This window comes from Manis javanica, chromosome 12 (assembly GCF_040802235.1).
Source record: "Manis javanica isolate MJ-LG chromosome 12, MJ_LKY, whole genome shotgun sequence".
In the NCBI taxonomy this organism is placed as follows: Eukaryota; Metazoa; Chordata; class Mammalia; order Pholidota; family Manidae; genus Manis; species Manis javanica.
In genome coordinates, this window is record NC_133167.1 from 39,740,001 (window position 1) to 39,753,100 (window position 13,100).

Sequence of the window (13,100 nt, forward strand, 5' to 3'; positions counted from 1 at the left end):
AGAAAATGTCATACTCATCTGTATATTCCACACACACCTACCGGAGGCACTTACAAGAAACTTTGACATAACTGGTCTTTTTATTTCCCAACAAGTTTTCACTTCAGTATTGATTTGGTCCCTTATCATGGGCTTGATTCTCTACAAATTAGCATAAATGGATTTATGTAAATGGTTACTTCTTTCCATTAGGACACATCATGTAAATAAAAGGGTTCTGTTTTCAAATAATCATGCCTTAACCCAAAGGATTATATGATGATGGAATCTTTAGGTCTTATGACAGGGTAGGGAGGCAGCTATTGTGAAGCAGGCAGGGCTCAGTACCAAGGGCCTCCCCTGCTTCCCCAGCACCGACCAAAGCCTCATTGGGTCTAGGTGGAGGGGTACAACACAGGAACCTCCTTGCATGACCAGGGATATCTACTCTGCTCATAAAGAAGATCAATTTGTTGAACCTCACTTAGGGTCTTGCCTGTTAGTATTTTCATACAACAGGTTAATGGGCAAGCAAAAAGCTGGGATGGGGGAATGAGCTGAAACACTGCAAGCTACACTTCAGGTGTGACTTTCTAACCAGCTGCCTAATTATACATTTAAGTGTTCAAACAATGTAGGATAATATTGATTTCTACTTTTTATGTGAATGTTTAACTTCAAAGTAGAATTTTTTTCAATGACAGCATTTTAAGACCATTTTGAAAAGTAAATTGCTTTACATTTAAAGGTTTCTGATAAGCTCTTCACTAATCCATTCCTTTTGCACATATCACTAAGAGAGCCTGGGTCAGTGAGAAATACTGCATTCAAATGGATGTACTGAGAAATTGAGGACTGAAAACAAATTTTTAAAAATTACTTTCCTATGAGAAAATGTAATAATCATGGAAAATGTAATGAAATCTTTGTGAGGAAAAAACGCTTCTTGGGAAAATGTTATAAGAACATTATAGATTTCCAAATGCCACATTATGAACAAGAGAGGATTACATACACTTCAATATGCAGAATATGGCAGAAAATGCAGACATAATCATACTACAACCTTTACTCTCTTCTGGAGCGCCTTCTTCTGTAGTTTTCTTTTCCAGCACAATTCCAGAAAAATCGTAATTACCTAAAAGAAGGGGAAAAAGGAAATGACACAATAGGTATGTTTAAAAAACCTTTTCACAGTGCAAAAATTTGTACAGTTAATCCAAATAATCATTATAACATATAAAACAGATAAGTGGACAATAAAAAGCAACAGTACATCTCTCTACAATAAGGAACCGCTGTGATACGGTTAACATTTTTATATCATATCTTATATCACATTAATGCTTAAGTATATAATTCCTGTGCACCAAACCAACCTACTTTTCCCAACAGCTTAGGAACTGAATCATAGCAATTAGTCCGGCTGCCAAGTCCTGCTACCCTGAAATACAGATACATCTGGCACTGCGATAATGGCAAAAGCCTTTACCATATGATAACTACACTTTATACTGCATATGGAATTACTATAGAATCTAGAAATCTGTTTCCATACAGACTTCAATATATAATTTAGTGTACAAGTTATTTAACATATATAACTAAAATAAAGAATAGTCAATTTGTAGGAATTTCTAGAATACAGAAACATATCAAAATCTAGTGAAGAAACTCATTACGTGTTCCTACCTCCAAAGCTCTGTCATATTGTTTGTTAGAAATGTATAGTTCAGCTGCTATGTTAACATCCTCCATGGAGACAAGGGCCTGGTGTTTTGAGAAAGCTTCTTCAATTATGTTAATAGCTGAAGTAACATCATTGGCGTCATAGTAACTCCTAAAAAAAATAAATGGCAAAACGGATGAGTACTTACTTCAGATTACAGAATTACACTATAAAACTCATTCCTTGCTAGGCCCTTTATTAACTATGATTTTCATTTTCTTAAACTTTGAGAAGAGAAAAAACTCTTCTTTAAAATCATCATCACGGTTAATCTAGAGAAAGCCGTGCTATGTCAGTGTAACGTCTCAGTGTCAAGCGTCTCACTCTCCAGAAGCTGCCTCCTATCATCCCACCTGAGGCCTCTGTAACCCAACACGGACAACTCTGCTATCTCACTGGGCTCGACAGAGCACTGATCCTGCCACCTTTTCACTCACTGTCTCTGTGCCCTTCCTGTCCTCACGTGCCTCCTCCTCGAGGGTCCAACACTGTAATTCCTCCCTTGCACATCTCAGTTCTCTTGCCCTTCTCTCCCTTTATTAATCTGATAAACCCCCAACCAAGTTAATAAAAATATGCCTACTCTCTAACACCACCTGTCAAGCTGACCATGCTGACTGGACTCACTAGCCTCAAGTGCACCCATCATGCTGACCAGAAATCTTACTAGGTGTTTAGTCCAGTACTCTTCAAACTTGAATGTGCATACAGAGTAACTAAGATCTTGTAAAAAAAAAAAAAAAAAAAAAGCATATTCTGATCCAGTAGAGCTGGGGCAGGGCCAAGATTTTCTACATTTGTGACCCATTCTCAGGTGATCAAATGCTGCCCGTCTGTGGGGGTAGCAGGGAACCAAGGACCTGGACGACTATTTCACATCTTCCCCTCTCCCGTCAAACCTCTAATACTCTCCCATCCTTACTCTCTATGATGACCGTACTTCTTATTTTACAAAGAGAATCAAATTGACACATCCCACATACTCCCAGCACATCTTCCAATTTATGCACACCCATGGCTCTATCCTCTGCTTTCTCCACTTATAAGATCAATTAGATCCCATTCCCTACAACCTGACTCAAGGATATCACCCAAGCAATTGTCCCTTCTTTCATATATCTTCAAAGAGTCTCTCAATTGTGGATTATCCCATCTCAATACAAGTATGTTACAATTTTCCCCAACTTAAAAAAGATCCTCTCACCCCAGTAGCCCATTCCAATCACCTCCCATTCTTATGCACCCCTAAAAAGTTTTCTCCAAAGAGCACCTATCTCCCAAAACCCTCCCCCCATCTCAATGTCAACAGTCAGTCCTCATTTTACATGACCTCTCTGGAGTACTCCACACACATGATCATTCCTCCTCCCTCAAGTGCTTGCTTAAGTAAATTTCTAGACTACCATGTTCTTAGTTTCCCCCTACTTTACTGTCCATTTCCTTTCAGTCTCCCTGTTTCCTCCTTATCTTACTGACTTCTAAACACAGGAATGCCTCAGTGTTTAGTCCTCAGAACTCTCCCCTTCTCTCTCTCTTACACACACACACACACACATCACCTCCTATCACAAAATCCTCAGAGTCTAGCCTTCAGAATTTATCTAGAATCTGATTACTTCTTACCACCTCCTGCTGCCTTTGTCCTGGTCCAAGCTACCATTATCTTGTCAATGAATTATTGCAATAATTTCCTAACTGGTCTCCCTGCTTCTGCCCTTACCACTTCTTGATCTATTCTCAAAAGAGCAGCCAGAACTGATGCATTTAAAATTAAAGTCAAACCATGTCAGTCTCATACTCAAAACCTTCCAATTGCTTCCAAACATACTCAGAGTAAAAGCCAAGTCCTCACAATGCCCACAATTGCCAAGTGATCTTTTCCTGACACCTCTGACCTTACCTCCTGCTATACTCCCCTTAAGCCCTCAGCTTCCATGTTGTTCCCTAGGCATACCTCTGCACGCCATTTCCTTTGCCTCTGATACCCTTCCCTAAATATCTGTTCCCATACCTCTTTCAGTTTACTTTCAGGTCTGTATGACCACTACATAAGGAATTAAGTTCTTCTCTAATCACCCTACTTAAAATAACACAGTCCTGTCCTTCAACTTCCTGTCCTCCTTGCCAGCTTCATTTTTCTTCATATCCCTTATCAATAGGTGACATACCATATCTTTAGCTGTTTCGTTTATTGCCTGTGTCCCCTAACTACAATGTAAGTTCCACAAGGGAAGGGAATATTAAAACTCACTCAATAATGATCTCCTAGTGTCCTGTACAGTGTCTAGCACATCACTTACATACAATAAATACTTCTGGAGGAAAAGTAGGGACCAAGTAAAAGCCTAATCAATCAGAAATTACAGTAACAGAATTCCACATAGAAAAGATTTCTATGGCAGTGGCAGAACTGTTCATCACCACCCTTTCTTAACAAAAGTATTATAAATAAAGTGGAAAACAAAATTACTACATAGACAATCTAATAGTTTATTAAGTACCTTACTGGACTAACTACTAGGACAGCTACAAATATGACAGCAGATAACCTGGGAAGATCCTCAATGCTTATTATATATATACATCAGGAATCAATTTAGGGTTGCTTTACCTTAACAAACTTCCTAAAAATGCTTCTAGTACTCCTATATAACCCATCCTGGGGAGGATAGGGGGTGATTTCACAGCTAATCATCTTCACAGCAATGGCCATAGGATTAAAAGGGTTCACCCCTAAGACACCCAGATAGGGATGGTTGCTCCTAGGCTGAAATACTCTATGTAACAAATATCCCTATAATAGACAGCATACCACAAGGCATCACTTAGCCAAAATATTTTCTGCTATAATTGATGTACAGCATATCAGAGGAATAAATGCAATAGATGCAGTATTTTAGATGCATGTGTCAACCATAAAGAAAATTTTTTATCTTAAAATGTTATTCTAGTACTGGCTCAAAATAAAATGATTACATAAGATTCAGATTACAAGCATTTCCTTAGCACATCACTAATAAATAATTCAAAATGTTACTGCAAATACACATAACTGAGTACATAAATGCACAAACATCAACTAAGTTATGAAAACCTGAGAACCTAGTCATCCTTTCAGAATATGCCCCATTTTTAATCTTCTGAGCACTTGGAAGGTAATCATGTATACAAATTATTCCAAGCACTAACACAGTTAACTTGGAAATGGGAAAGTACTGAAGAAGAAAAAACAAACAAACAAACAAACAGAAAAGAACTGGGGAAAAAAGAAAACAAAAACCCAAAATACAGGAAGTAAAACGTATTTTTGACTTCTTAAAATGTATATTCTAGTTCGAATATATGCCTTCAATTCTAACATGATTAACAAGGGTTTCACTCCAAACTTACTTTGCCGTATCTCTAGCCAACTGCATGAAGCGTTCTCCATCAGATGGAGACAATAGGTTTAAAATACGCCTATAACCATCCATTGCCATTTTATGATCTCCCATCTGTTCATAGAGGCTTGACCGCTCCCACAAATAACGGACATTAGTAGGTTCATATTTAAGAGCTAAAGAGAAAAAATGGAATATAAATTATGATTTTTCACAACAAGGGGTTCATGGTACCTGGGTGTGACCCATCCTTTTTTCTGAAAATTTAATAAACACTCTAAACCAATTCTCCAACAGTTATTCTGGAGGGCACCTACCTTCACAGGAACTCCCAGCTAGGTTTGATCCAAGACCAGAAAGAATCTGAATCTCCATATTAATCTTCATTGGTCACTCTTAGTGTAATGTTAACCCTCAAGAAATAGCCCTAGAACTAATACTGACCTCAGTGGGAAACAGAAGTTAATGCTCTACCAACTTTTGTCCTATAGTAACTCACAATATAAAGTTGCTAATAAACATGAAAGCAGAGGAACCCCAAATACTTATCTCCAGTAGAACAGAATATAAAGAATAAATATATTTCATCTAACATCACCCCAGAGTAGCAAGTGAAGTTATCAAAAAACTTATTATGTAACATTTTATCAAACAGAATGAGAAAAACATTCTAATTACCTTTTGTGTAGCAAAAAATAGCCTGCTTAATATTATCTTGTTCCAGAGACATTTCTGCCAATCTAACCCATTCTTCAGTATTACTGGGATTTAAATGTGCAGCAATTAACTCAAACTGCAAGGATTTCTCCATGTCGCCTTGGTCCTCATATATCATGGCAAGAGTAGAAAACGGCTCATAAGCCAGAGGAGCTATAACAAATTCAAAAAACAAACTCTATTAGCTGAGGAAAGAGACTTGAGTAAATGTCACTCCTATGGCTCAATAGTGATCCGTTTTTTAATACTTAAACTCTTAAATCGCTCTAGCAGAATCATACAAACTATTTAGTGGAATTGAGAATAAACATGAGAATGTATTTACTTTACTTTCATACACTTCAAAATTTTTTAAGTATTATTTTTCTCTAAGCAAAGTATAATTTCATGAAAAACCATACTCTCCACCATAACACGCATGAAAATTCCTCTTTGTTAAGGCTAAATGCGGCTCAGTAAGTCAGCGAGTTCATCCCAGTGAGCATCAGCCACATCAGGGAGTTGAATTCCATTGATCGAGCAACCACACCAAGGAGTAGTCATGGATGAATGGATAAAGGATATCTAAGTAGCACCTAAACCCAGAATATCAAAGTGGATGGTTAATCTGCATTGCTGAAATAAAGCTTCTGAAATGAAAGTCTAAGATCAGAAACGTTTAAAATCAAAGATAATTGTCAAAAATAAACAGTTATAAACTGAAATAAAGGAACAGATAATACTGGAAAGGAGGAACCAAACAAAATATCCCGAAGGAAGAAGTTTGGTTAATCTTATTTTTGATGGGGTAAAAAAGAAAAAGCAGTTAGCTGAAATTATCCTAGTGAGTAATCCCGGAATGTACAGACTTCTAAAAGGACCCTTGTCCAGATGTAAGGAAAGGCCAAAGTACTGAAAAGATAAAAGTTCACGTATGAGAACGACTCAAGACACATCAGGAAAGCAAAATAGTAAATACAAGTGATTACTCAAAAAGTCACTAATGAAGATACCCTTCACTATGCCCAGGATGTGTAGTTTAATGGAAAAGGACAAGTAAAGATTGTGTCTTTTTTACCAAAAAGTAGATTAAAATAATCTAGCACTGCCTGATCTGAAAAATGGAAGGATAAAAGAGCCCTTTTAAAGTGGTTTTAACATAATGTATTTGCCATATCGAAAAAAGGATAACATTACAAAAAACCTAAAATCCCTAAAATGAAACATAAAAAAACAAACAAATAAAAAGAAAAAAGATTCCTGTAAAAGTTCAATAAACATTAATGATATTTCACTGAATGTGAATATCATTTTCTGGTGATGACCCCTATTCAATGCAAACTGGCAAATCACTGTTGGCACAATCCCCTCCAAACTTCTGACTATATTTTCCAAATAATACAGTATGACTATGTCATTAGACTATGTCAATAGAGTATGAAATTGCTATTGTCAGTAATCCCCACTGAACACACCCTGTCTTATGATTTCCATGCACATCAATATTGCCTCTTCACGTTCTCCTCGAGCAAAGCGAATGTTGGCTTCACCCATGAGACCTCTCAGAGCTCTGGGAAGTTTACTCCGAGGCCTCTTCTCCTGTACAGAAGAAAAATGACATTTAGATTAAAATATAGTCATGTCTTAGATTTCAATTCCAATCAAGTTAATAAATACCTAATACAGAATGGAAGTGAAATTTTCCTTTAAAACTTTTCAGAGTTCCAAATTGAGAACTAAGGACTAAATGGCTGCAGTTCTAACTGACTTATTAACGTTAAAGTCTGTATTTGAGGAAAAAGTCTAAAACTCAATCTCAGGAAAGAATGAAAATCATTCTATAATACTCTTCAAAAAGAAACACCTTAGAAAATTAAAACAAAAAGCAAACAAAAAAATCTTCCTGCAGTAGAAAGTTCAAAGCATAGCAAAATGTAAAAAAATGTAAAAACTAAAGTGGTCAGGGATTACTAAACTATTAATTAGAAAAATAAATGTAGACCTGGATGCTGCAAAATGGATTTATATGCCAGAAGATTTATGATCTACTGAAGATCACGCTCCTTTCAAATTCATCTATTCATGAGTATGGTTAAAAAATATTGTTATAATATGGGCCTTTTAATAGCAAACTATAGTACATTTTGATATATCCAATAACTACATTCTCACATTCTTTAAAAATCTGTAAAATGAAACATAAGAAATCAGTAACAGTAGTTGTCTCAGTATTTCCTTTCTTACAGTTTGAATTCTTTCCAAATATATGTATAATTTAAAGATTTCTTTCTCAATTACTCCACCACATTTTTACATTCTGTTTATAAATACCAAAATAAGTAACAACTTACTTTCATCATTTTCTTGGTTTCACGGTTAAGAACCATCTCCAATACAAACACATCACCTGCACTGGGCTGCTCAGGGGCTTCTTCTTCCTCCTCCTCTTCTTCCTCGTCCTCCTCATCATCTTCATTCTCTCCAAGCATGGAAGCAAACACTTTGTGAACTGACTTACTGACTCCATCCGATGTTTCTCCTGAAGAAAGACACATTAAGGTCGCAAATAAAAGCTTTAGAAAACCCAGTAATCAAAAGAAAAAAAAACAGCATATTTGGAACATGAATTTCTACCCTAGCAATAACAAACTTGAAAGTAAAACACAGACAAATGAACACTCCCAAAGACAACCCAAAGAAGACTATTACAAAGCCATGTATTTCATGACTCATCCTCTGCACGTCATCCAGATATATAGGCAACATTAAGTGAGAAGTCAGAAGCACACGTAGTAAATTAAAAGCAGGGATGAAAAAAATAAAAGAAATGTAAGACATTGTGAATAAAGTGAAGGTTCCTGTGGCCAGGATTCTCACCTGGCCCTGGTTGTCTAGCTCACTACACATGTGTGGGCAATACATTGTTATTGGCTCCACACGGTGGCACTGCTGCAAGCGTGCAAGAGAGCAGAGCGAGACTGCAGTGCAGGCAGCTCCAAGGACAGAGACAGAGACGACTGTAGGGCAGGAAGGCCCAGGGACAGAGACTGAGCTTGCTGCATGCAGACTCTCTCTGAATGGACAGGATTCTAGTGATTGACCTGCCACCGTAGAAATAAAGTTAGGTATAACCCTTTCACCCCAAGAACATTCTACTGTTATTTCTCGGGTCACACTGAATCCATAGTGAACTTGTCCGGGTCTGAAACCCATTGGCAAGACACACATAGACCTAAGAATTAAGTGTGTGGTACAGAACCAGGTGGTATAAGCACAGTGGTTAAAGTGAGGCCTCTAGAGCCAACCTGTCTGGTTTCAAATTTCATATCCATCTATCATTAGCTAAGTCATCTTGGGAAAATTGGGTAAAGCTCTCTGTACGTCAGTTTCTTCATTTGAAAAAAGAGGTTAATAATAATGTCTGCCTTATAGGGCTACTCTGAGGATGAGCTGTTTTTACATACACGCACTTAGAATAATGCTCAGCATATAGTAAGAAACTACTAATTGTTATTACTAATATTAAAATACTATTATTTCAGGACAAAATAACATGACCTATTTCATTTGTATCTGAGGATATCACTATGTAGAATGATTTTTTTGACTTCATAATCATGATGTTAGATAATCAAGAAGAGGTTAAATTTAGAAGCTAATTTTCTGTTAAAGCAGAAACATGTAACATTTTAGAAAAGTTCCAACAAAATATAAAACATATATTAATTATTAAAAATTAAAATACATACATATACACACACACAGACATATTTGTGTTCAAAAATCCTTAAGCTTATTCACTTATGTGAAATGCCTCAAGCACCCCAAAGATACTGGATAAATGAGATAGTCAATATGTTTAAGGAAGAAAACATTTTTAAAAAAAACCTCCACATGCTCTAAGCAACAAATTATTATTATTATTATGAAGTCATAACAATCATCTTCAAGAATTCTGAGCATCCATATTCAAATAAATGTGAAATGTATAAAATAAAATCCTACCAATGAATAAAATTACAGTAACAGAAAAAAAAAGTCACATGGTCGTCTTATTAGACACACAAGCATTTGATGAAATGTAACACCCATTCCTAATAAAAACTATGTCAACTAGAAATGGAGGGGAATATCTTTGATTTAATAAAGAGTATCTTCAAAAAGTTTTCCACAGTTAATGGTAAATTATTCAAAGTTAATGGGAATGAGACAAGGGTGCCTACTATCACCACTACTTTCAACACTTTACTAGAGGCCTTAACTGATGTATAAGAGAAATAAAAGGTATAAAGATGGAAAGGAAGAAATAAAACTCATTATCCACAGATGACATGATTAAGTATGTAGATGATCCAAAATAATCTACCAACTGTCAGAATACATGAATTTAGCTAGGTTCCTGGATACAAGGTCAATATAAAAAAAACTATAGTTTTCATATCATCAACAATGAAAGGAAAATGAAAAGAGGGCCCTATTTGCACGGTATGTAGGAAAAGTGCAAGAATTTCACAGTGATAGTCAGCAATGTATAAGAGGAAAAAGACAACAAGTACAATAGCCATATATTCCAATTAGCAGACTTGGCCAAAGCCTATTCAAAACTGACCCCTTTTTCTGCTCTGAAATATGTTCATGCTAACCAAGGGTCTTGGTAGAATTCTGGGACAATTTCTTTCTAGGAAATTGGGAGCTTTATGTCTTTAAAGGACTGACAGGATTACTTGAGCTGAGGTCATCCAGCCCTTGTGTGCCTGACAACTTATGATGAGCTGGAATTGGATTCCATCAACCCCTTTTTATAGGAAGGGCCTGGTGGCCACCTCTCAGGGACAAATTTAGGCAAAACGACTGGCAGGTATCCAAGGGTATCTGCTACCACAGTTGCACCTCAAAGACCTGATGATGTAATAGCTACTCCTGAATAGATAAGGAAGGACCCATAGGTTGTTAACAACTTCACCCTCCTTTTCCACATCACCTGCCTGGCAATATTAGAAATTTCAACACCCATTTTTCTCTCTTCTTTGCCCTTTCTTACTCACTTGGTCCAAGGAGGCAGAAATAAAACTTGTTTTCTGTTCCCAATTCGTGTGTGTTCTCCGTATAGAAGTTTACGTGTTTAGGGGGAAAAGAACCAGTTTTTACTTCTACCCCTTAGAACTAGGAACTTTAGTTTTCAATCAGACCCTATAAACAAAGCTACACTCTAACTGATAGTTCAGCATCACAGGTAACTTGACATGGGTAAATGGACACCATAAAGTATTATCATACTCTGATCATTAGAGTTTTATTTATCACTAGAAATTAATAAATATGCATGCTATTTCATCATTTAGGCTCTGATGAGTTTAATTAGTCTGGTGCACTAACCAAATTTAATTTTCTGGACATACAGAATGAGGACTGAATCCTAGAATGCAGTAGCATACCATGCTGTGTGGGAGGTCCCATCTGGGCAGCCAACGGGCCTTGTATTCTGAGATTTCTATCTTACCTTCTATAACTAAAGCAGTGGTTTGGAAGCCACTCTGCAGAGAACTATAATCCATTACATGTTTTGGGAGTATAATCTGGAAGTAATTAGTAACCGATGGGGCCGATTAAAAAAATAATGACTCTAAAAAAGCTCCCAAATACTCATGTCAATTTGAAATACTTTTCCACAAATATAAGCCATAAAACTAATCATTACCATATTCAATAATTCAACAAATATTTACTGAGCACCTACTACACACCAAGCATTATGCTCCTACTAAACCAGGTTATCAACAACAGAGTATCGTTGCAATGAAAAATATTTTTACTAAATTATTAGGTATTTCACACAGGCAGCAAATGATCTTAACATACCTTCACTGACATCTTTGTCCTGGGATTTCGTAGAATCTTTTCGCGATGAGGATGGAAATTCAGAGTCATATGGACTTTCATCAGCTGATAACTTTCCTTTTTCCTGAAGACTCTGTGATTGAAAATTAATTAATGATTCCAAAAACTAATGCAGATTTAGCTCTCCCCAGTTAAGAATAGAGCGTTTGCCTTTTTCTACTTCTATAAAACTTGAGCTCTGCACACAGAGTATGTGGAATCTAAATTTGAATATTGTCTAGTCATTGCAGAGTATTTAGGTCTCATTCCTCACGATTATCTGAATCAGTTATTGGTAAAAAATAATAAAACTCTTAATGATTTCATTTACCTAAATGTTGTCTCCTAGCTTTTTAAAAGGCAAGAGTGGGGCACCATTAGTCTCATGAATTAGGAAAGAATCCACCAGCTAATTTCAAGGGTGCAATTACTTCTATCTTCCCTCGCATTTTAAATTTGTGAGAACACATGGAAAGCTCAGATAGTTCAAAGTAAGTATGAAAAAAACACGTGAGTGAAGATTTGTTCTCAGGAAAATTAACTTTTCTGCCCAAAATTCCATCACACCACTGGGAGACTCCTCAAAAACGGGGGCTCAAATCCTTCAGTTTAGAAATTGAGACACTGAGGTCTTAAGGAAGAGAGGGGAAGTGTCCACCCAAAGTCACAAAAAGACTTGGTTGCAAACTAGGGCTCGAACCACAAACTCTCCAAACTCCACTCCCCACTCCCCTATTTAACGTGCCAGCGTTAGGCTACCCTCAAGTAAAAATTTACTATTTCGGAAAAGAAAAAGGGAGGTTACTACTGAGACAGTTTTTTAGTGGGGGAAACGTTTTTAAAAGGAGCTGAGCACAGGCATGAGGTGAGAACCGAGGTTTCGGTAAGAAGGGGGTTAGAAGCTACTGGAAGTTCCCGGCTGTCCCATCACGGAGAATGGGGTCCTCCGGGTCCCCCATATCTAACTGTATTACGGCAAGACAGCGAGGTGCTTCCGGGCCTAGCATCTCCTCACTTTCTTCTCGCGCGTTTTTCTCTCTTCTCTCCGCCTTTCGAACTCCTCAAAGGAGATCTTTCCTTCCAGGTAGTCGATGAGCTCCGGGCTGAACCCCGACATGTCTGCGGAGTCCTGACAAGTAGCCCCAGCAACGGTCAGCGCAGGAGATGCACGAAGTGCGGCGCCTCCCAGTCGCTTTCCGGTGCTGGGGCGCCGAGAGCAGGGATCCGGTGTTCTCACGGGAAACCGGCCCGTACTGCGCCCCAGCTGCAGCGCCAGGGTTCCGCCGGAGCGTCTGGCCCTGCCTCCTTCCAAGGGGCTCGCCGCTGTGGGCGGGGCCTCCGCGGGCCTGGTGAGAGCCTACTGCCCAGGCTCAGACCGCCTGTTTAAAACTATTAGGGAGTTGGGGGAAAAATGTGATTTCAAGAAATTGTCCTTACCT

General features: G+C 37.6%; 1 protein-coding gene across 4 annotated transcripts in view; it reads right to left on the bottom strand.

Moving 5' to 3' along the window:
• The window catches only part of LOC140845006 (general transcription factor 3C polypeptide 3-like), a 72,446-nt gene extending 59,564 nt beyond the window's left edge, over positions 1-12,882 (bottom strand). For all 4 annotated transcript variants that reach the window (XM_073218439.1, XM_073218441.1, XM_073218440.1 and 1 more), the window contains exons 1-8: positions 12,677-12,882; positions 11,644-11,755; positions 8,136-8,323; positions 7,260-7,383; positions 5,767-5,958; positions 5,099-5,264; positions 1,672-1,819; positions 1,046-1,117 (exon numbers count right to left, since the gene is read on the bottom strand). In XM_073218439.1, the coding sequence (XP_073074540.1) occupies positions 1,046-1,117; positions 1,672-1,819; positions 5,099-5,264; positions 5,767-5,958; positions 7,260-7,383; positions 8,136-8,323; positions 11,644-11,755; positions 12,677-12,778 (1,104 nt within the window). In that variant the 5' untranslated portion in view covers positions 12,779-12,882. The remainder of the gene's footprint in view (positions 1-1,045; positions 1,118-1,671; positions 1,820-5,098; positions 5,265-5,766; positions 5,959-7,259; positions 7,384-8,135; positions 8,324-11,643; positions 11,756-12,676) is intronic.
• Positions 12,883-13,100: the final 218 nt, after the last annotated feature.